The sequence below is a fragment of the Nanorana parkeri genome, unplaced genomic scaffold (genome assembly GCF_000935625.1).
Source record: "Nanorana parkeri isolate BGI_ZX_2015 unplaced genomic scaffold, ASM93562v1 scaffold1686, whole genome shotgun sequence".
Lineage (NCBI taxonomy): Eukaryota > Metazoa > Chordata > Amphibia > Anura > Dicroglossidae > Nanorana > Nanorana parkeri.
The window spans coordinates 241,867-261,650 of NW_017307954.1; the positions used below are offsets into that span (position 1 = coordinate 241,867).

Consider the following 19,784-nt stretch of genomic DNA (forward strand, 5'->3'; position numbering starts at 1 on the left):
ATATATATATATATATACGTTTATTTACTGTATATGGCTCCCATGTTGCCGTAACGGAAATTCGTGTTCATACCCATTCAAATGCATTAAACCGAGAAACACATCTGATTGGCCAGAAAAGTCACATGTCCGATTCAGTTTCGTTGTTGAACAAAATTTGCACGGTATCCGAAATTCGGGAACAAACATTTGGATTCTGACACATTCAGATGCATGGGGATTCGGAAATTTGAGTGTGTCCGAATTTCGGAAAATTTGTACGGACTTTGATTTGGAACAAAACGAATCGCAATGCCTAGTTAAGGTATTTCAATGCATTTTTAAGATTGAAAGTTTACTGTCACTTTAAGATGTAGGAAAACCGCTTGACTTGCAAAAAAAAAAGTCTATACCTGTAGAATTGAGTTTTGACCAGTAGAATTAAGTCTTGGCCTGTAGAATTAAGTCTTGTCCTGTAGAATTTGCGTTTTAACATCTTTACACCGGTGATTTGCCAAATATTCACACCATCAGCCATGTAAATGTAAGGAGTAAAACCTATACAAACTTCTAGACACCACCAATGGGATTACTGGAACTAGAACAGGGTAGTTCCACAGCTTTCACACATCCTAACCTGTTCTTGGACAATGAAAATCTGTCTTGTCACACACCACAGTGACTGGAATAAGGTGTCTGTGCTATCTGTTTGGATATAAATGCTGTGGTCAGTTTCCTGACATAAATTAGAACAGAAGAATTGGCTTGGATAAACTTTGAAACATCAATGTTACAAAGTCCAGTTGAATGTGACTATCTTCTGCTAGCTCTACGATGAGATTCTTAAAATTGGAAATAGTGTAATATGCTTTTCATATTGATGTTTCCTCTAGGGTGGACCTCAGCTTGCCAGTCCTGCTTGAAGATCCAGTGTTGGTCGAAGTGGCTGCTAAGTATAATCGCTCCCCTGCAGAGATCGCCATGCGCTTTGTTCTCCAGAAGGGAATTGTTGTCTTGGCAAAAAGCTTTAGCTCTGCTCGTCTCAAGCAAAACCTTGGGGTGAGTATAGCTTCTTACTATATCTTCTTGAATTTTTAATCCAATGCCAGATTACATATATTATGATGAAAACATGCATTAAAAATCAGTTTCTGGATCTGAGAGGTAAGTAAAGCTAAAATTCACACTCAAAGTGTAATCCGAAGGTTGTGTGGGCTTGCTTCCATTCTCTTTACGCAGCATCTTGGTTGTCAGGAAAACTCCATAAACTTCTATGGCTTTGACTAATCCAATATGCATGTTGCCAAGTATCACTCAGGGAATGGAAGTGTGCAAGGGCCATATCACAATGCAGACATTAAAGTGTAACTGTTTGACTCTAATGGGCTTTGCACGCCCGCTGGTGGGAACACTGCAGAACACTGCTTGCTAAAAAGGTAGCAGTGATGGAGACCCATTTGGCCAGCAAGGTAATGCTGTCATAAAAGAAGGTAACTGGTTTCTTAGTGATCTTGTTGCTGGTGAATTGTTGCCAGTGACAGAATAGCTAGAGCAACATGGAAGTAATACTGGGAGCAAGCTGGATTTATTTCACCCCAAAAGATCACTGGATGGAAGTGTGATTCATAGCTCTACACGTACCTTTCACAGATCTAACAACTAGATCTTGTAGATCAGGTAGTTCTTTGAAAATCAAGTCCCTAGATGTATTTGTTAATCACTCTTTTATCATCTTGTGGATGCAACTTTGTCTATAGAATGCTCCCCTTAGCACTATCAGCACACACAAGTGCTGCATTCTATGAACATCCATATCTTTAGTTACCCTAGGACAACAAGGTAAAATAAAGTCTTCCGGAGCCTGTCAGTAGCAGGGGCGTAACTAGAAATCACAGGGCCCCATAGCAAAATTTTGTATGGGGCCCCATGATTTCTAGTTATACCCCTTGCAGAGCCCACTCGAGATCCCACCTGAGGGTGAACTTGCAGAGCCCACCATAGAATGAACAGTGACGTGTTCGTCTTCAGCCGCCAGTGAAAGCCACCAGCAGAGGATCCCATGTCGACCCAGGCGGCCCGCACGGTATCTGGCCGGGCCCCCCTGCGCCTCGGGCCCCATAGCAGCCGTCTGGGTCGCTATGGTGATTGTCACGCCACTGGCAGGGATCATATCCCCAAAAAATGTGATTTCTAGTTATGCCCCTTTCAGAGCCCATCTGAGATCCCACCTGAAAATGACCCTGCAGAGCCCACCATAGACTCTCAATGGTGGGGTCTGCAGGGTCTCAGGTGGGCTGGTCACACCCCTGCACACTTCTGACCTGTCAGCCCCGATCTGCTGTCAGCTTCCTCCACCGCCGGACCCTGCCTCCTCCTTCTCCACGGTCACTGGCGGACCCTGCCTCCTCCTCCTCCACGGCCGCCGGGTCTGGCCTTCTCCTCAGCCGCACCTCGCCTCCTCCTCCACTGCGGACGCCAGGCCCCAAATCCGCTGCTGATGCCGGGCCCCACCTCCGCTGCTGACGCCGGGCCCGGCCTCCTCCTCCATAGCTGCTGGCTGTCACTGATTCAACAGCGGCTGTGAGGAGGAAGATGCCGCTGCACAGAGGAACATGCCGCTGCAAAAAAAGTGAGGGGTTAATAACCCTTTAAGTCTGGGGCACTCCATCCTTCACACTGTGCCGGGATCATGTGTATCACAAAGCTCTACAGCAACAAAACATAGTAATGGTTGTCAGGGATCTGAACATCGGCACGTTCCTCCTCACAGCCGCCAGTGACAGCCAGCATCCTGCGATGCCATAGTGACCCAGGCGGCCCGCACGGCATCAGGGGGACCCCTTTGTTCCTCGTCCTGGTCGGGCCCCCCCTGTGCCCCGAGCCCCATAGCGAGTCGTCCTGGGGTGCTATGGAGATAGTTCCGCCACTGGTCAGAAGTGTAAGCTTGGTCTGTCAGTTTATAACCTTACTAACAATTCTAATATTTGTTTGCAGGTCTTTGACTTTGAGATACAATCTGAAGACATGAAAACACTTGAGGGACTAGACAAAAATCTGCATTTCGGACCTTTCAAAGAGTAAGTGATGGTTTCTAGATACTGTATAACCAGTATATAAGGAAGGGATGGCATCGATATCAATAAGGTTGTCTTGCACTTTTTATATACACTACGATATTCAAGTAGAAGAGCAATAGACGGGAACGCTTGCTTAATTATAATGTTCTTCTCCAAAAACACCCATAATCAACCCATGTGCTATTAAAAAATATAAATCAGCAAACCCATTTTATAGCATATAATTTCAGAAGAACTGTGGTCAGTACAGAATGTCATATATTTCACAGTCGGACGCACCTCATCTACTGTGCGTCATTCCCTTAGAGTTATATAAAACTTATAAACTTTTTTTGAACTTTTAAAACCTATTTTAAATTTTTTGTGACACCCTACATCTTATAGGGAGGTACATCATTTCACATCTCAGCTTTATTACTTTGCTTTCTAGAAATTCTTTCCACTTCTTCTTCTATCCCGTCTTTCTTCCTCCCTCTAACTAATACATTCCCTATTCACCCTTGGCCAAAATCTTTCCCCCATATTAGGGCTTCATCTGGGGTCTTAATGTATTAGTTAGGGGGGTGAAGAAACATGAGATAGAGAAAGAATTTCTAGAAAGAAAAGTAATAACGCTGAGATGTGAAATGATGTACCTCCCTCCAAGATGCAGGACGTCACTAAAGATTTAAAATAGAAGGCTTTAAATGTTTGAATAAAGTTTATGTCTTATATAACTCCAAGGGGATGACAAATAGTACATGAGGTGTGTCCTATTGTGAAATATTAATATTAAAACCTCAGAGAGAGAGAGTGAAGCTTGTGCAAAATAAATCTCTGTATTAAATCATTTCACAGAATTTCATATGTGTCTAAAGTGCATCAATATACATCACTGACCTGTACCATCACCCAATATGCCATGTATCATCAAGCATCATCAAACTATAAGCATACTGTATATTAGCAATGCAGACATGTCATGCAAGCAACAGGCAGTACAAGAAATCTATATACAAAGAACACTAATCATATATGGACAAAAGGGGGTTCTCTTTGAGAAAGGGGTCACATTAGACCCTGAAATGATGGGGTAGAGGACTTCCTTTTTTCCTTAGCCTGGTCTCTAACCCATTCTTGCTTTTGCATTGTAAATTACTTAGCTATCTCTATGTGCATATGTCTATATATTATTATTATCATACCCTAGCATTGTGAATTATCTATGTATTGTACTGTAGCATTAGATATGTTGCTTACATGACATTTTCATTGATATTATGATGATCCAGTATATAGTATTCCAGCCATTTGATAATGCTATTTATGTTTGATTGCATATATGTACAGTAAATGGGTTTATTTGTGTGTATAGAGAAGCCTTATCTGGACAAAAGAGTAAATAGCAGACACCTTTAGTTTAAACAGCCAACTTAAAAATTGCAGATAAACGGACGCAAATCCCTTCCATAAATTATGAATGACGCCCTCGGATCCCGGGACCGGCTCCGAGGGCGTCAGGAGGAGGAGGATGGGAGATCAGCTCCTTGCTGATCTCCGTCCGGGCTGTGAATGCAGAAGTGATGTGTGTTACATCACTTCCGCATTCACCTGTCAGTCATCTGGAGAGAGAAGAAGCTGATAAAGCAGATCTCTGCTTCATCAGCTTCTTTTGGGGTCCACAGGTGATATTAGGGGTCCTAGAGAGACCCCTAATATCTCCATAAAGAGGACCTGTCAGTGTGCCTTTGCTATTATATAGGGGGTTGTTATCCCCCTATATAATAGCAATAACAATAAGTGCAAAAAAATAAATATAAATAAAAAAAAATAAAAGTAACACATAAAAAAGTAAAATAAAATAAAAGTCACATATAAAAAAAGGGGAAAAACCCCCCCAAAATGGCCACGAACGAGCACATATAGGCGATCGGCGGGCTATGGACACGCTGATCGCCTATATGTGAAACACCCGGTAACGGGTGTGTTTAAGCGTCGGGTCTTTTCTGCCCGTGCGTGCCCGCTAGGGGGCGCGCGCAAGCAGAAAAAAATTGCCGTCTGGAGACGGAAACCCGCAGATGTAGCAGTGCCGTCCGTCCGTTTTTTTACTACGGGCGGACGGCAAGAGGTTAATGATAGTATCCCCTGAAGGACCACATGTTTCCTTTACATTTCTTGTAATTGCCTTCTATAGGATGAAAGAGCACCCAGAATACCCCTTCCACGATGAGTACTGAAGACGCTCTAGCACTGACCAAGTCTCAGGAAGACAGTGAATTGTATTTGTGAAGTTGCACAACAGCTGAACTCTATTACTTACATTTTGTAACCTGCCAGTATTTCTGATTGATTGGGAAAATGCTGTTGTGTGCCATGATGCCTCATATATAACTGGTAATAAATGTAATGCTAAATATCTATAAATGTTCATGGAAGTTTGTAAACATGTCAGTTTCTGGACTTAACGCAGCTTTTATACATCTCCATGATTAAAATCCTGACATGTCAGAATATACAACAGCAGTATCATTTTTTTTAGAAATTCTCTGTATTTAATAATTAAAAAGCTGTCCATAAGCTCTAGTCAAGTGATTTTTGCCTAGGCTGAGATGATGTCATCAGTCTGCTGCAGACAGGAGGACCTCAGTTTCCTCTCCCCCAGTGATCAGTCTGTACATTGTAACTTTGTAGCAATCACAAGATGTGATGCTGTAGCAGGAGCTGATCTGGGTCTGAAATTTCTGAACACAGCCTAGAACTGCACAAGCACTAGGATTAACATCATTTCTTTGAAACAGGAACTAATATTACCCCTGTAAATGAGGTTGAACAACATGACAAGATTTTTTTTTAATCAGAGATACGGATCCGCTGCTGCTGATGCATTACAATACACAGTTACACGCACAGGCAGGAAATACGAAATTCCGTTGACGTATTTTCGTTCCGTTACGAACATTCGTTTTATATTGAAGTTAAAAAGCAAAGTACATTTATATTGGAGTTCAAGGTATTTTTTTTTAAATCCGAAAAACGGAATTCGTATTTCGGATAAAAAAAACAACTACCACTCCAATATTAACAAAGGTATTTTGCTTTTTAACTTCATCATAACGAATGTTCGTAACGTTACGAAAATATAACCGCCGCTAACGAAAATTCGTATTTTGTACAAATCCGAATCCGAATTGAGTTCAGTTACGAATTACGAAATAAGAAATAACGGATATTCCGAAACGAAACAGAACGACCTAGGTGACGGCGTACAAGTGTAATAAATAAATAAGTTCAATTATTATACTGACACATTACTTAGCAATGAAGTGCATCTAAACCCAAATACAAAGATTTGATTTATTGCAGTTTACCAGCCTTTAGATATGGTGGGGGTAATAATTTAATTTTTTAAGCCTTTTTCCCTTTTTTTCACTTGATGATCCTGTAAATAGCAGACTTCCTGTCCCAGGGTGGCTACACTTTCTTACCCCACTGTATCCAGTGGCGTCGCTACAGGGGGGCAAGGGGGTGCTGGAAATTGCCCAGTTCCCCCCCCTTTCCCCCGAGAAAATAGTCTCTCCCTCCGCCGCTCTGACTGGACTGGCCGCACTGCACAGGCAGCAGAATCAGAGTGAAGCAGCAGGGTGACGTCACTCCAATCCGCCACTGTTAGCGGGGGGGGGCAAGGAAGAACCTAGGGGGGGGGGAATTGCCCCCCTGTAGCGACGCCACTGGATAGTGACATCCCTCTGGTCAGCTACCGAGGCACACCGCTCTCCATCCTGAAAGAAAAAAAAAACAACTTACCTCTCCGCTCTCCTTCCTGAGTTCCTTGCTGACAGGCTGCATTCTTTGTTACTCCTGCCCTTTGGAGCTACACACTGACATGCTCTCCAGCACCTTCCATTGTCTGAAATTACAGAAGTCTGCTTACTGCAAGTATACCTTTGAGTTGGCATAGTTAACCCTTCACTGACATTGCTGGGATTGCTATTAATTTGTAAATGGTTCAAGTACTGTTGCTATTGGAGTTTCATTTAAAGGTCTAATGTTAGTCTTAGGCCTGGTTAACACCTGCACATTCTGAGGACGACTGGCGATGTGCGTGATCGGCATGTCTCTGTGGAAACGTGCCAAGACGCACTTGCTGTGCCATTGATTTCTAAAGGCACCCCAAATGTGGCCAGCAAGTAGTGAGGTTTTCTGCTGCGTTTTCATGCATGCAAAAGCAGCAGAAAAATGCATCCCGCAGGTAAGTATTAACCCTTTGCAAAAAAAATATTTTTTTAAAATGTTCTGCATATATCTACTGCTTGCTAGCAGTAGATACATGCAAAAAAAGTGAGGGTTTAATAACCCTTTAAGTCTGGGGCACTCCATCCTTCACACTGTGCCGGGATCATGTGTATCACAAAGCTCTACAGCAACAAAACATAGTAATGTGCAATGTGGATGACAGACCCATTTTAATGACATTAATGTGCCACATGTGGTTTGGCAGAAATTCCATTGCTGCACACAAAAATGTCAGGAAGTGTAGAAAAATAAAATAAAAAAGGACAAACAACTGCAACGTAATGTATTACTACAATATTCTATTGTGTAAGCAACACCTTTATTTTCTGGTAGTGCCCCTCCCGACATTAGATTCTGGACACGCCCCTGCCCGCTAAATTAGGCTGCCACTCTGGGATTTGAATCCTGTATACCGCAACCACTGAGAGCTGATGGCATCGGCACCTGGTCGTTACGGTATTCAGGATTGTGGTTGGCGTTGGACTACATGTCGCAACCATCAGGCGCCAATGCCATCCGCTAATAAATCAGCTCCCGGCGGTTGCGACATGTAATCCGACGACGCCCACAATCTCCCTCTTCATCTCCTTCGTGGTGTTGGGAGGAAATTACATCACTCCCAGCACTCTATGGTAGATAGCCACACAGGAGGGAGACATCCAACCATGCACTTCTGGCCCTGAGTCTAACCCATCTGTCTACATCCACATACCTTTTTATTGTAATATATATGTATGTATATGTGTGTGTATCATTGCATACCGCATTACTCTCATATTTGTAATCTTATTAATATATACTTATTTAGTTTTTTTAGTGGTGAAAATTATTAGTGCCCCCCCCAATTTTGACTGTAGTATCTTATGTGCACCCCCTATATATTGTTCCTAGAGTCGCCACTGACTGTATCTAAGGAGGCAGCCATGGCTGTCACCCAGGCTGGACTTCAAGACATATAATTCTCCCTATATCTATATTACATGGGGTGGGGGGGAGGGGGGGTAGAAGAGAAAAGAAAGAAAATATTGTTTGTGATTTCATTTCAACTCTCATGTTTTTCAGGCTCATTTTCAGCAAGTACAGAAACTACCTGTTGATCTATCTTGTCTGATCAACAGAGATTTTGCGTAGTTGCCAAAAAAAAGCCCTCAGCCTGACAAATGAAAACAAATGCAGCTACCACATCTAAGGACTGGCAAGCTGCAATATATTACATTTTTATTATTGGGTTCATATATTCTTCAGCATGTAAAAATATATCAAGTGATAGGTTGACCTTAACCATGTGTATACTGGGTGGAGTTACTGTATACTATATGTCCCTTTTTTGGAACTTAGATATTCAGACAGGTAAAATAACACGACAATCATTTTTTTCAGGACAATTTTTAGCATTTATTTTTTTATAGGTAGAAGCAGGGGTGGCTATATTCACACAATCTTTTGTCTAATTGAAAAACTTACTTTTAATAAACCAGACAAAAGTAGGGCTGCAACTAACAATTATTTTCATAATCGATTAGTTGCCCGATTTTTTTTTGATTAATCGGAATTAAAAGAAAAAACTATTTAAATAGAAACACAATGTCTGAATTGTATGGACAAGACACGTTAACAATTCAATATTCATCACCGAAGGGAAACTCAGGATGGTTGATCCACCTAAAAGAAAATACACTATTACAACACTTTAAGGTAAAACATCCACCTTACAGCACACATAGGCCGACCATAAAGAATGTATATTTAAATAATATTTGTTCATGAATTTTTAGATACAGCTCCGGTCAACAAGCAAACAAAAAACAAAGGGGTAATACAAAAAAATGACATTCTTAAAGTGACCCTTTCTGTTCTGCAATCAGAATAAAGTATATCAAATATATCACAAAGTCTTTTTTATATATTTCTATTGAGTGGGGGTGTGGTGCACCATGACTGTGAACGCCTATCTACAGTTGCTGCTAATCAGAATCAAGTATTATCCTAAATATAATGCAGACATCCTCAGGCACCTACATGGACCTTTCCCTGGGATCTTTTAAAGTGTATGTTACCCTAGAAATCATAGTTCCTTGGTTTTTGCTGATAAATACCTGCTGATCCTGCCAGTTCCCATTGGCTCCTGTTTCAAACTGACCACGCCAAGCATGGAAACAGATCCCTGCTGGTATCGTCAGTTTGCATTCCTGGGATCAGTGCGGCCGCTGGGTGTCACCTGAAGGGACGTCATCATACAGCATGTGCGTGATAACATCACGTGCACTTAACTACAAGCGGTCATCTTGGTGATGGATGCCGACAGAGAGTGGAAGGGAAGCTCATCTGGCGGGATAAGGCATGCCACTGCGTCCCCTCTTTTCTCGTGCAGCTGTCGGGCTCTCGGTCCATCCTTAGATGTGGTGTCTACATTACTTTTCAGGATTTTCATCCTTTATTTTCACCTGGTGATCCTGCCAGTAACATGCTTCCTGTCCTAGGGTGACCATGTTTATTCACCCTTCTGTATCAGGATAGCAGAAATAAGATAAGAGTACAGGACCCTGCCCCACTCCTATCCTCCATAACAGAGAAGGGAGTGGTTCTGTAGTCCTCTGAGACAGCTGAGAACAGCGCCATTGATAAAAGTCAGCACAGCCAGAGAGCACAGGAAGATATCAGCTAACAAGGTATCTAGCAAGATCAACGGGTATGTTTTCGTACTTATCAAATGTGTTAAGTGACCTCACAGACTAATAAAGAGGATGAGGAAGTGGACATGGCCTAGCTAAACCTTTACAGGAAAATCTGACATTTTCATTTAACTTCACCAACTTGTATGTCTGACATGCAGTTTCAGTTAATCTGTGGGTACTACATGTGTGTTTTTCACCTGTGCTCAGGTTGATATGACCAGAATTGTAACAGGTTCACTTTAAGGCAATGGCTGAACGACAATATTCAGCAATACTTACTGCTTAGCCTCCACATAACGATAATTTCTGTCAAGAGCTTCAAGTTCCTTCATATCTTCTGAAGGCAAATCAAAGTCAAACACCTGAGAAACATAATTACAGTTTGTTGATTAAAATAAACACTATCAAGGAGAAAAGTGACATATCATTAATCTCAATTTTACATTTCAATCTAACCTTTAACTTACAATTAACCTGAATCCAATCCTTAGCACAGATTTGATTCAGATGGACATCTGTAACTGGACACGTGGCAAGCAGTTCTGAACCTGGACAAACATTCCACTAGCCATCAATGCCACGACACTGCTACTCCAACTGACTACTAATAGAAAGAGCATCCCCCCCACCCCAGACCACCAATGCCAGGGCACTCCTACACTGACCACTAAAAGAATGAGCATCCTTCTCCCCGCCCCCAACCACTAATGCCAGGGCACCCCTACTCTCACTGACTACTAATAGAAGGAACATCCCCCCACCACCACCATTGCTACAGCATTCTCTCCTCTGACAATTTAAGGAACATTCTTCCTCCCACTGACCACCAATATAAGGAACATTTTTCCTGCTACCACTGATCACCATTATGAGGGGGAATTCTTCCTACCACTGTCCACCAATATAAGGAACATTTTGCCACCACAAATATAAGGGGGATTCTTCCTTCCAATTGCCATCAATGTAAGATGAATTCCTTCGAATGCAAGCTGCATTTTTTACTGCCACTGACCACCATTATAACGGGACATTCTTTCTGAAGGAGCAATCTTCCTCTGACTGACTCCCAATGTAAAGGGTATTCTTCCTGCTACTGACCCCCAATGTAAGGAGTATTCTTCCTGCTACTGAACGCCAATGCAAGGGGTATTCTTCCTGCTACTGACCGCCAATGCAAGGGGTATTCTTCCTGCTACTGACCGCCAATGCAAGGGGTATCCTTCCTGCTACTGACCGCCAATGCAAGGGGTATACTTCCTGCTACTGATCCTCAATATAAGGGGCATTCTTCCTCCCACTGACACTAATGTAAGATGCATTCTCTCCTCACTTGCCACCAATGTAAGGAATATTTTTCCACCCACTAACACCAAAGTAAGGATCATTCTTCCTCCCACTGACCACCAATGTAGGGGCATTTTCCTGCTACTGACACCAATGTAAGGGGTGTAGGTAACAACCATGCTGCGTTTCTACATTGCTTCCAAAGCTCACCTGAAAGTTTTCTTTGATCCTTATGGGGTTAAAGCTTTTTGCCAGGACAACAACTCCGAGCTGCAGAAGGAACCTTAATGCGACCTGAGCGGGTGACTTGTTGTGTTTCCTGGCTATGGCCAACAAAACTGGATCCTCTAAGACAACTGGAGCATTCTGATCAATCCTAAAATATATAGATATAATTACAATAACAGGAGCCTCAGTTCCTCATCCCTGCTTACAACTCACATAAAACGGTCACTGAGCTATCCGTTTACTCAGTATGGAGAAGGAAGCCTGTACGGTGTTAGACTGCACACCACAACCGCGACATAGCAGAGAAGAGCAAATGGGACCTTATTGACCTAAATGATAAAAACAACTTGCCAACAGAAATATATAAACCAAGGTAGATGGCTTTAACCCCTTGTATTGTTTTTGCAATCAAAAGCTAATTATAATTGAATGACATTGGTGGAAAATTGTCCTTTGTATTACTTGTGTAAGCCTATCATTCCCATACTTTTCCCTGCAACCTCCAAATGAAATAAGAAACAAATCCATTATAGAGAACTTGAAGTCTCTTCCTTATTACTAATATGTGTTATGGACAGAAACCCACAAAACTAACAGGAGAACATGTAAATTCCATGCAGGTAAAGGCCTGGCAGTAGTTAAACCAAAGGCCCCAGTACTGTAAAGCAAAAGTACTCGTTACAGTTCATCAAGAACCCATATATATAACAAAATCGCTACAGCATGCGACTACTTTTTTTTGAGGAAGGCAATATTCATTGGCCTCACCATCTCTCGTCTCTGCTGGACCCCAGCACGCTGTACCCAACCAGAACAATGTCCTGCGATTTGCAGAATTCCAAAAGCTTTCTCTGGTTCAGGTAGATGTGACATTCCACCTGTAGAGGGCGCCAGTAACCAAATAAAATGAAAAAGAAGAAAACTTTTATACTTGTGTTCGCTTATATTGGTATTTTCTACACATTTCTCTGGGATCCGTTTTAGACAACATTGAAAGTCAGTATGTAATTTTATTTCTCTACAGGAAAACTCAAGAATTTATTTATATTTTTTTAGGTATGTTAAAGTGTATGTAAACCCTTGAAGAGCGGACACGCCATGCCTTAGCACAACGTCCTGCTATTCACACTAGAGAAGGTTGTGCGCATGCTTTCAATGCTGCTATCGTTCATCTCAGTCCATGGTTAGCATTGACAGTAAAGCAGAGGATGCAGGGTAGCATATAGGAGACTGGCAGGATCACCAGGTATTTTGACTTCATTGCCCTGCTCAGAATATAGAAAATGATGAATTATGAAGGTTAACAGGCACTTTGAAAATGATATGAGGTACGTTTTAGGTTTAAATATACTTTAGAGCAAGAAACATTATTATTTATATTTATTATTTATACTTTGCTAAATAGAGAGCTGTGGCTCACACCCAGCAGAGAGACCACTGCTTCCACACAAAGAGCAAGAGTCCTTCTGTACAGCATGCTGACAGGGGACAGGCTTTTCTACTCAAGCTGTGGCTGCACTTTAAAGAAAAGTGCTTTACATCATTGTCAAAGAAATCACATGGAGACACAATAAAAACGCAATATGTGTTTTAAATATTGTGTTGTTTACAAGTCACATATCCAAACACAGACACGGCCAACAAAATGGAGACTGGAAATTATGAAGATTAAAAGAAAGTAAACACATGTAATACGCTTCCTATGTTGTATTACATTTTGAAGCAATGCATTAAAAACGTGCTAACAATTCATTTTGCAAGGCAGATAGATACTCATGCTACCTGGTTGCACACTGGTCTGTACTTGAGTCCTGTTTTGTTGAGAATCAGTTCAAGCTGTCTGCGGTTAAAATTGGAGACTCCGATAGACCTCACTAGACCTGCATCCAAACACTTCTCCATAGCCTAGGAAATATAAAGTGGTTGCTGGGTAGTAAGGAGTGATGGCATAGGGGAAAGGAATGAAAGCAATAGAGGAAAGGAAAGGGAGGGGGAGAGGTGAGCAGTGTGCTGGTTAGATGAAAGTAGAGAAGAAGAACGGTTAGGAAAAGTAAAGGAAAGGAGAGTGGAAAGTAAAGGAAAGGAAAAGGAAAGGAAAGAGTAAAGGAAAAAGAAAAGGAAAGTGGAGAGAAAAGAAAAGGAAAGGAGAGCGGAGAGAAGAGGAAAGAAAAGGAGAGTGGAGAGAAAAGGAAAAAAAAAAGGAGAGTGGAGAGAAGGGGAAAGGAACGGAGAGTGGAGAGAAGGGCAAAGGAAAGGAGAGTGGAGAGAAAAGCAAAAGAAAGGAGAGTGGAGAGAAGGGGAAAGGAAAGGAGAGTGGAGAGGAGAGGAAAGGAAAGGAGAGTGGAGAGAAGTGGAAAGGAAAGCAGTGGTGTGGGTAGATGAAAAGGGAAAATAAGAAAGATAAGGGAAAAGGTGGGGATGGGAGAGGAAGAGAGGAGAGAGCTAAGAAAGGAGTGGAAAACATGGAAAGAAGAGAAGAAAAAAAGAGAAACGGAAGGTGGGAGGAGAAGAGAGCAGAAAATATAAGAAAAGGGAAGGAGAAGAAAGGAGAAAAGAGAAGGAAGAACAGAGGGCATGTGAGAAGTGGGGAGGAAAAAAGGAGAAGAGAGAGCAGAGTAGGGAGCATGTGAGAAGTGGGGAGAGGAAGATAGAAAGATGAGAAGAGAGGAAACAGGAGAGAAACGGAAGGGAAGCATTCTAGGGATTGTATCTCTCACCGTATTACATACATACACATTGTCATCTCAATCTTACCTCCCATGTATCTCGTAAATCTGTATTGTGGAAAATTATTTGTCCATTTTCATCTACAGGAAAGGGGTCGTCTCCTGGCTAAAAGACATAAAACACATACTGTGCAGAAACACAGACAGATAGATGATGAACTAGACAGAGACAGAAACCCAGAGCACCAATAACATTACAGCCAGAGCTGAAAGTATTTATTTCCTTTTCCTAGAACAGAATTTCTTGTATTTCCACTCCCTTCAAAACATGAATGAATTTATGAGAGAACATACAATCAAATGTGCAGCTCTATATGAGATAGCGATAAGCGATAAAAATAAATGATACTCTAAAATGGCAGCAAGTAAAACCTAATCCATATTAACATTACCGTATGTACAAAAACAATACTGAACACACTTTTTTAAACTCTGCAAGCATAAGCAATGCACCCTCAAACATGTTAGTTAATATTTTTCATGAAATGAATTCATATAGGATGTTAAATGCATGTAACGTATCCTGCCCTCAATGGTGCCCCCAGGGCAGCCTTCAGAAATTTTGGGGCCCCTTACATGGCTTTAAGCCATCCCCTTGCACCGCCGCCCACCACACTGAGCCAGTCACATCAGTCTCTGACAGAGGAGCTTACACTCTAATGCAGAATGGCACGAGCTGTAGGGGGACTACAAATCCCAGCAATTTATACAGAGCCTGAAAGTGACCCTGCAGAGCACGCCATACATGCTGCACAGCCGATCTGAGACTCTTTATGGTGGGCTCTGCAGGGGTCCCAGGTGGGCTGGTTGGGGCTGCATCTACCTCCCAGCTCCTCTTACCTGCTCCTGCTGCTGGTGCCTGGCCTCCTCTGCCCCCGGACTGGCCGGAAGTGACGTGAGAGATCATACTGATTACCCACTTGACGACCAGGGAATGATTTTCATTCAATATATTGCCTGTTTGGCAATATATTAAATGATATGTGGGCGCTTGCCAGGTTTAAAGATGGCCGCCGATACTCGCGGCGGCCATCTTTCAAAACGAATGTACAGTGGAGAGACCCCCTGGGGACATCGGAGGAGGCATCCCAGTTGAGGGTCTGGAGCGTACGGGCCCCGGCCTCCTCCAGGGCTGCGACCGATGCTGTCACTTGAACGGCCGATACTCATGTAAGGTGCCCGGGCCCCAAGGCTGGCCAGGCCCCTTACATCAATATCGGCCCTGAGTACCCCTAACACATGCACAAGCTTATGATCACTTACCTTCATTTCCAGAGGCATGTGGATAATGAACAGGTCCATGTAATCCAGCTGCAGTTGCTTAAGTGACCTCTCCAGAGTGGGCTGGACATGTTCTGGGGTGTGAAATGTGCTCCAGAGCTGGTAGGATATAAATCATAATTGTCATCACGATGTGTAGAAAATAACAGGATTAAAGTGGATCTCCAGCCGAAACTTTTTTTGTTTTGTTTTTTACTTCTGAAAGAAGGGGGGAAGGACTAGAACTGCACATTTTGAAATGGGCCCCTTCTACGTTGCATTCTCTCTGATTCCAGTTTCTCCCATCAGTGGCCAGGAGTACGGATGGAATGGATCGTGCATCCAGCACACATGTGAACTTACTGTGTCCACCCACCCTCTGCAGAACCATACAGGGTAGTTATAGGAAAGTAACACTTTCCCATGCACAGATCCTGTGCTTGAGCATGTGAAGTCAGATTACATTACCAACCACAGGGGGTGCATTTGTGTGCATCATAGTGCTGGAGTTCATAGTGCTGGGACTATTTATCAAATGATCAACTTCCTTTGAGCTCAGGCTGTCATGGTCCTGTCCCCAATCTGTGAGATGGTGAAGGAGATGCAGCACACTGATGAGATTACCTCTCTGTCACTCTGCTCTCTTCTTCTATAAGCATGTTCTATCTATTTCAACACATGAACTAATTGACTCCTTGTACTGCTCCACCCTCAACCAAGTCAAAGTTCTGTTTTGCAGGGACTGCAAGAAGCTAATACCAAGCCTAAGTACTTACTCTACCTGTATTTAAAAATGCATTTAATGATGTACTTAGAAAACAGAACTGTATTAGTGTATGTATTTTGTTCTGACTGGAGTACAGCTTTTATCATTGACACATTATGTGACACTATGGCAATTGGATGAAGGTGATTGGGTTCTTTCTTTAATGTCTTCATCATTATAGAACAATTTCTGTTGAATGTGACTGCTTGCTCTGTAGCCCAATATTTGTTTTCTGCCCCCATTCAGTATTTTGCCTCCCCAAGGATATCTATTGACCATTCTCAGACTTTACACGGTCATCACACAACTGCACCAACACTGTTCTGATTGCATCACACTTTGACTCATGCATGGACAGCACATACCCCATAAATATATTCTATGTTTGTATTCTGCTCACCTTCCCAGTAAAGAACAGATCTTCTCTCCTTACGGTCCCATCTACAATCTTCTCACGGATTGCACAGCCAACTTCCACTTCATTTCCATAAATATAAGCACTATCAATATGGCGGTACCCAACCTCAATGGCCACTTTGGTGGCTTCCTCTGCCTGGCTCTTAGGAAACTAAAAACAAGGATGTCACATTTTTCTATTGTGGGAAAATAATATATTATACTGAGTAGAATATATTTTTAAAATAACTCTATGCACAGTTTATATCTACAACAATCAGCCATAACATTCTGACGATTGAGAAGTGAAGTGAATAACATTGATTATCTGGTTACAATGGTACCTGGAAGTGGGTGGGATATATTAGACAGCAACTGAACATTTTGTCCCTGAAATTGATGTGTTGGAGGCAGAAAAATGGGCAAGCGTAAGGATTTGAGTGACTCTGACTAGAGCCAAACTGTGATGGCTAGACGACTGGGTCAGAGTAACTTAAAAACTGCAGCTCTTGTGTAATGTTCTTGGTCTGCAGTTGTCAGGACCTACCAAAAGTCGTCCAAGGAAGGAAAACCAGTGAATCGGTGACCAGGACATGGGCAGCCAAAGCTCATTGATGCACATGGGGAGGGAAGGCTGACCTGTGTAGTCCTATCCAATAGAAGAGCTACTGTCGCTCAAAAGGCTTGGTGCCAGATAACACAGCATACCTTCATAGGTCTTGTGAAGTCCATGCCTTGATGGGTCAGGGCTGCTTTGGTGGCAAAAGGGGGATCTACTCAATATTAGGCACATGGTCATAATGTTACGGCTGATCCGTGTACATCGGCCTGTGTCAATGGCATTACTTTATCATCCTTTTGAGATGCTTCCTAAATCATTCAGAGTTCATTGATAGGTGCATTTGGCCTTCACTTGACTTCCTTCTAACTTGATTTTGACCTGGTTTGCAAACACTTGTATGAGAATGTAAAACTCGTCTAATATGAACAAATGCCTGTTGACACTGGCCCTAAAGAACAGTGTGGTTTTGGAAACATCAAAACCCTTCCAACCCTAGCTGTAATAAGCAACGGCCAGAGCTTGTGGGATCCCTATACCTCTAGTCATATACATGTGGAACAGATCAATAGGTTTTGGGGTCAGCATTGTCAACCTTGTTGGTGTTGGACTGTTGGCTCTCAGTGATGAAGCTTCAAGCGTCGGTTACAGCATTTCTGAACCCAATTCTCTATTTCTCAAGACCACATAACCCCTCATGCATTGCTTCCAGCAAGCAATGATAATGTTACATTCACAGGGCTGAGTAAAATACAGTACATTGAGGAAGTACTTCCTATGGGCATCTTCTATAAGTACCGTATTTTTCGCTCCATACGACGCACTTTTTTCCCCCCAAAAGGAGGGGGGAAATGTGCCTGCGTCTTATGGAGCGAATCCCGACGCCCGAGACATGCAGTTTCGGGCGCCGGGCGAGTAGTAGGAGCCACTGCTCGTTTAATACGAGTGATCTAATGAGATCACTGGTATTAAAGCCGAGCAGCGGTGATCGAGTTCAGCAGTAGGAGCTACTGCTCGTTTAATACAAGTGATCTAATGAGATCGAGATCATTATAGAGCAGACGAAGAACGGACGTTCTTCGTCTGCTCTGTGTGATCACTGAGACCGTGGCGCTGTAATCACAGCGCCACCTGTCTCAGCGGTCACTAACTGCAGCTTCTGTCACAGCTTCTGTCATAGAAGCTGTGACAGAAGCTGCAGTCTGTCGAGTGCTCCATAAGGCGCGCCGGACCTCCCTGCGTCCTATGGTCCGGTGCGTCTTATGGACCGCAAAATACGGTAAGTTTACAAACTTCTAGACTGATATGGTTATACCGATTTATTTTTAGTTTTTGAGCATTTATACCCTTTAATATATTGCAGCTTACCAATCCCTAGATGTGGTGGATGCATTAGGCTCTTTTTGAGGCTGTTTTCCTTTATTTTCACCTGATGATTCGGCCAGTAAGTCTGTTATTTTTCAGCTTCCTTGAACAGACCAAGCTGTCCAGCAAATATGCACATAGAGACAGACCATTTACCACTGACATGGGTGCCTACATCGATCATCTTTTGTTCATTTATCGGAAACTGTTATCCCAAAAGGAAAACAAAACTGTTGCTGTAACTACTTAAACTATGATAGCTGGAGTTCAGCTTTAATTTGTTCGTCAAGTTCATCTAAATCTACTAGTGCTCCCCGCAGGGTGGCAACAGTGCTGTCCAACGGTGGCTCAATTGCTCCTCTATAGAGTGGAGCCAGCCTCAGATAGGAAGTGTGTTACTGGTCAGGTTAAATAAAGGGGAAAAAGCCAACAAATGCAGCCACTACATAAAGAAATTGTTAAGCTGCAATATATTTCCTTTTTGTTTTTGGGTTTAGATACGCCTTTAAAGATGTAAACCCTAACTGAATACCATATTGCATAAAGCACTGTGTATTATAGACATATTTTTTATTTTAATATAAAATACCTGTGTTTACCTATTTCTATCCTTTCTTGTACCCAAGTGCTTCTAATCTCCTTTTAATGGGGTAAATTAACATTCTTGAATAAACCGCATCATGGCTGGTTGTCTTTAAATAATTTTCTCCTAAATAATCTAATCCAACATAGCAATGTAATCACAATTCACTTACCTTTTGCGGAGCATAGGTACCAAGTCCAATCACTGGCATTTTATTTCCATTGTTCAGGATCACAACGGATTCCGAGTGAAGGTCCATGCCGCCTCTGTTTCATCCCCCGACTGGTCAGAAGACAGGCAGGTCTTTGGCAGTGTGACTCTTTAATATGCCAGTATGAAATCTCCCTCCCTTCTCATTGAAATCCTGAGTTCTAATTTTACACTGTGCTGATGCAGGCAACCAGAAGGCAGAAAAATTCAGAAAAAAAAAGTACTTTCTGTTCAATGCCACCTGGGCTAGATTTTGTTCTACGCAAACCTTGGTGTTTTTTTCTAAAATAAAAACATGGAACAATAGTGGGATTAAACAGCATAGGAGAGCGCATGTAATACCTGGGTACTAATCACAGGCATTTTGCGGTATAGCCTAGGGGATGCATAGACCCCTTTTTCGC

The 19,784-nt window shown here is 42.4% G+C and overlaps 2 protein-coding genes across 2 annotated transcripts in view; one reads left to right on the forward strand and one right to left on the reverse strand.

The window, feature by feature from the left end:
- LOC108799292 (rho crystallin) overlaps nucleotides 1-5,337 on the forward strand; it is a 49,780-nt gene extending 44,443 nt beyond the window's left edge. Inside the window, exons 7-9 of the mRNA XM_018571140.1 lie at nucleotides 873-1,038; nucleotides 2,974-3,056; nucleotides 5,230-5,337. Of these exons, the coding sequence (XP_018426642.1) occupies nucleotides 873-1,038; nucleotides 2,974-3,056; nucleotides 5,230-5,272 (292 nt within the window). The 3' untranslated portion in view covers nucleotides 5,273-5,337. The remainder of the gene's footprint in view (nucleotides 1-872; nucleotides 1,039-2,973; nucleotides 3,057-5,229) is intronic.
- A 3,610-nt stretch (nucleotides 5,338-8,947) lies between these two features.
- LOC108799289 (prostaglandin-E(2) 9-reductase-like) lies at nucleotides 8,948-19,486 on the reverse strand. Its single transcript, XM_018571136.1, has 9 exons — nucleotides 19,343-19,486; nucleotides 16,668-16,835; nucleotides 15,505-15,621; nucleotides 14,270-14,347; nucleotides 13,298-13,420; nucleotides 12,284-12,393; nucleotides 11,498-11,663; nucleotides 10,283-10,365; nucleotides 8,948-8,990 (listed from the first exon to the last, which is right to left on the reverse strand). The coding sequence occupies exons 1-9, from the start codon at nucleotides 19,427-19,429 to the stop codon at nucleotides 8,948-8,950; spliced, it is 975 nt and encodes a 324-aa protein (XP_018426638.1). The 5' UTR covers nucleotides 19,430-19,486.
- Between the last annotated feature and the right edge of the window lie 298 nt (nucleotides 19,487-19,784).

Excerpts from the sequence above, each read along its gene's own strand:
- LOC108799289 (XM_018571136.1), bottom strand. The coding sequence starts at position 19,429 with ATGGACCTTCACTCGGAATCCGTTGTGATCCTGAACAATGGAAATAAA. Across the intron at positions 14,348-15,504 it reads ACATGCCTCTGGAAATGAAG|CCAGGAGACGACCCCTTTCC; the intron begins GTAAGTGATCAT and ends TATGTCTTTTAG. Across the intron at positions 11,664-12,283 it reads TCCAGCAGAGACGAGAGATG|GATTGATCAGAATGCTCCAG; the intron begins GTGAGGCCAATG and ends TATATATTTTAG.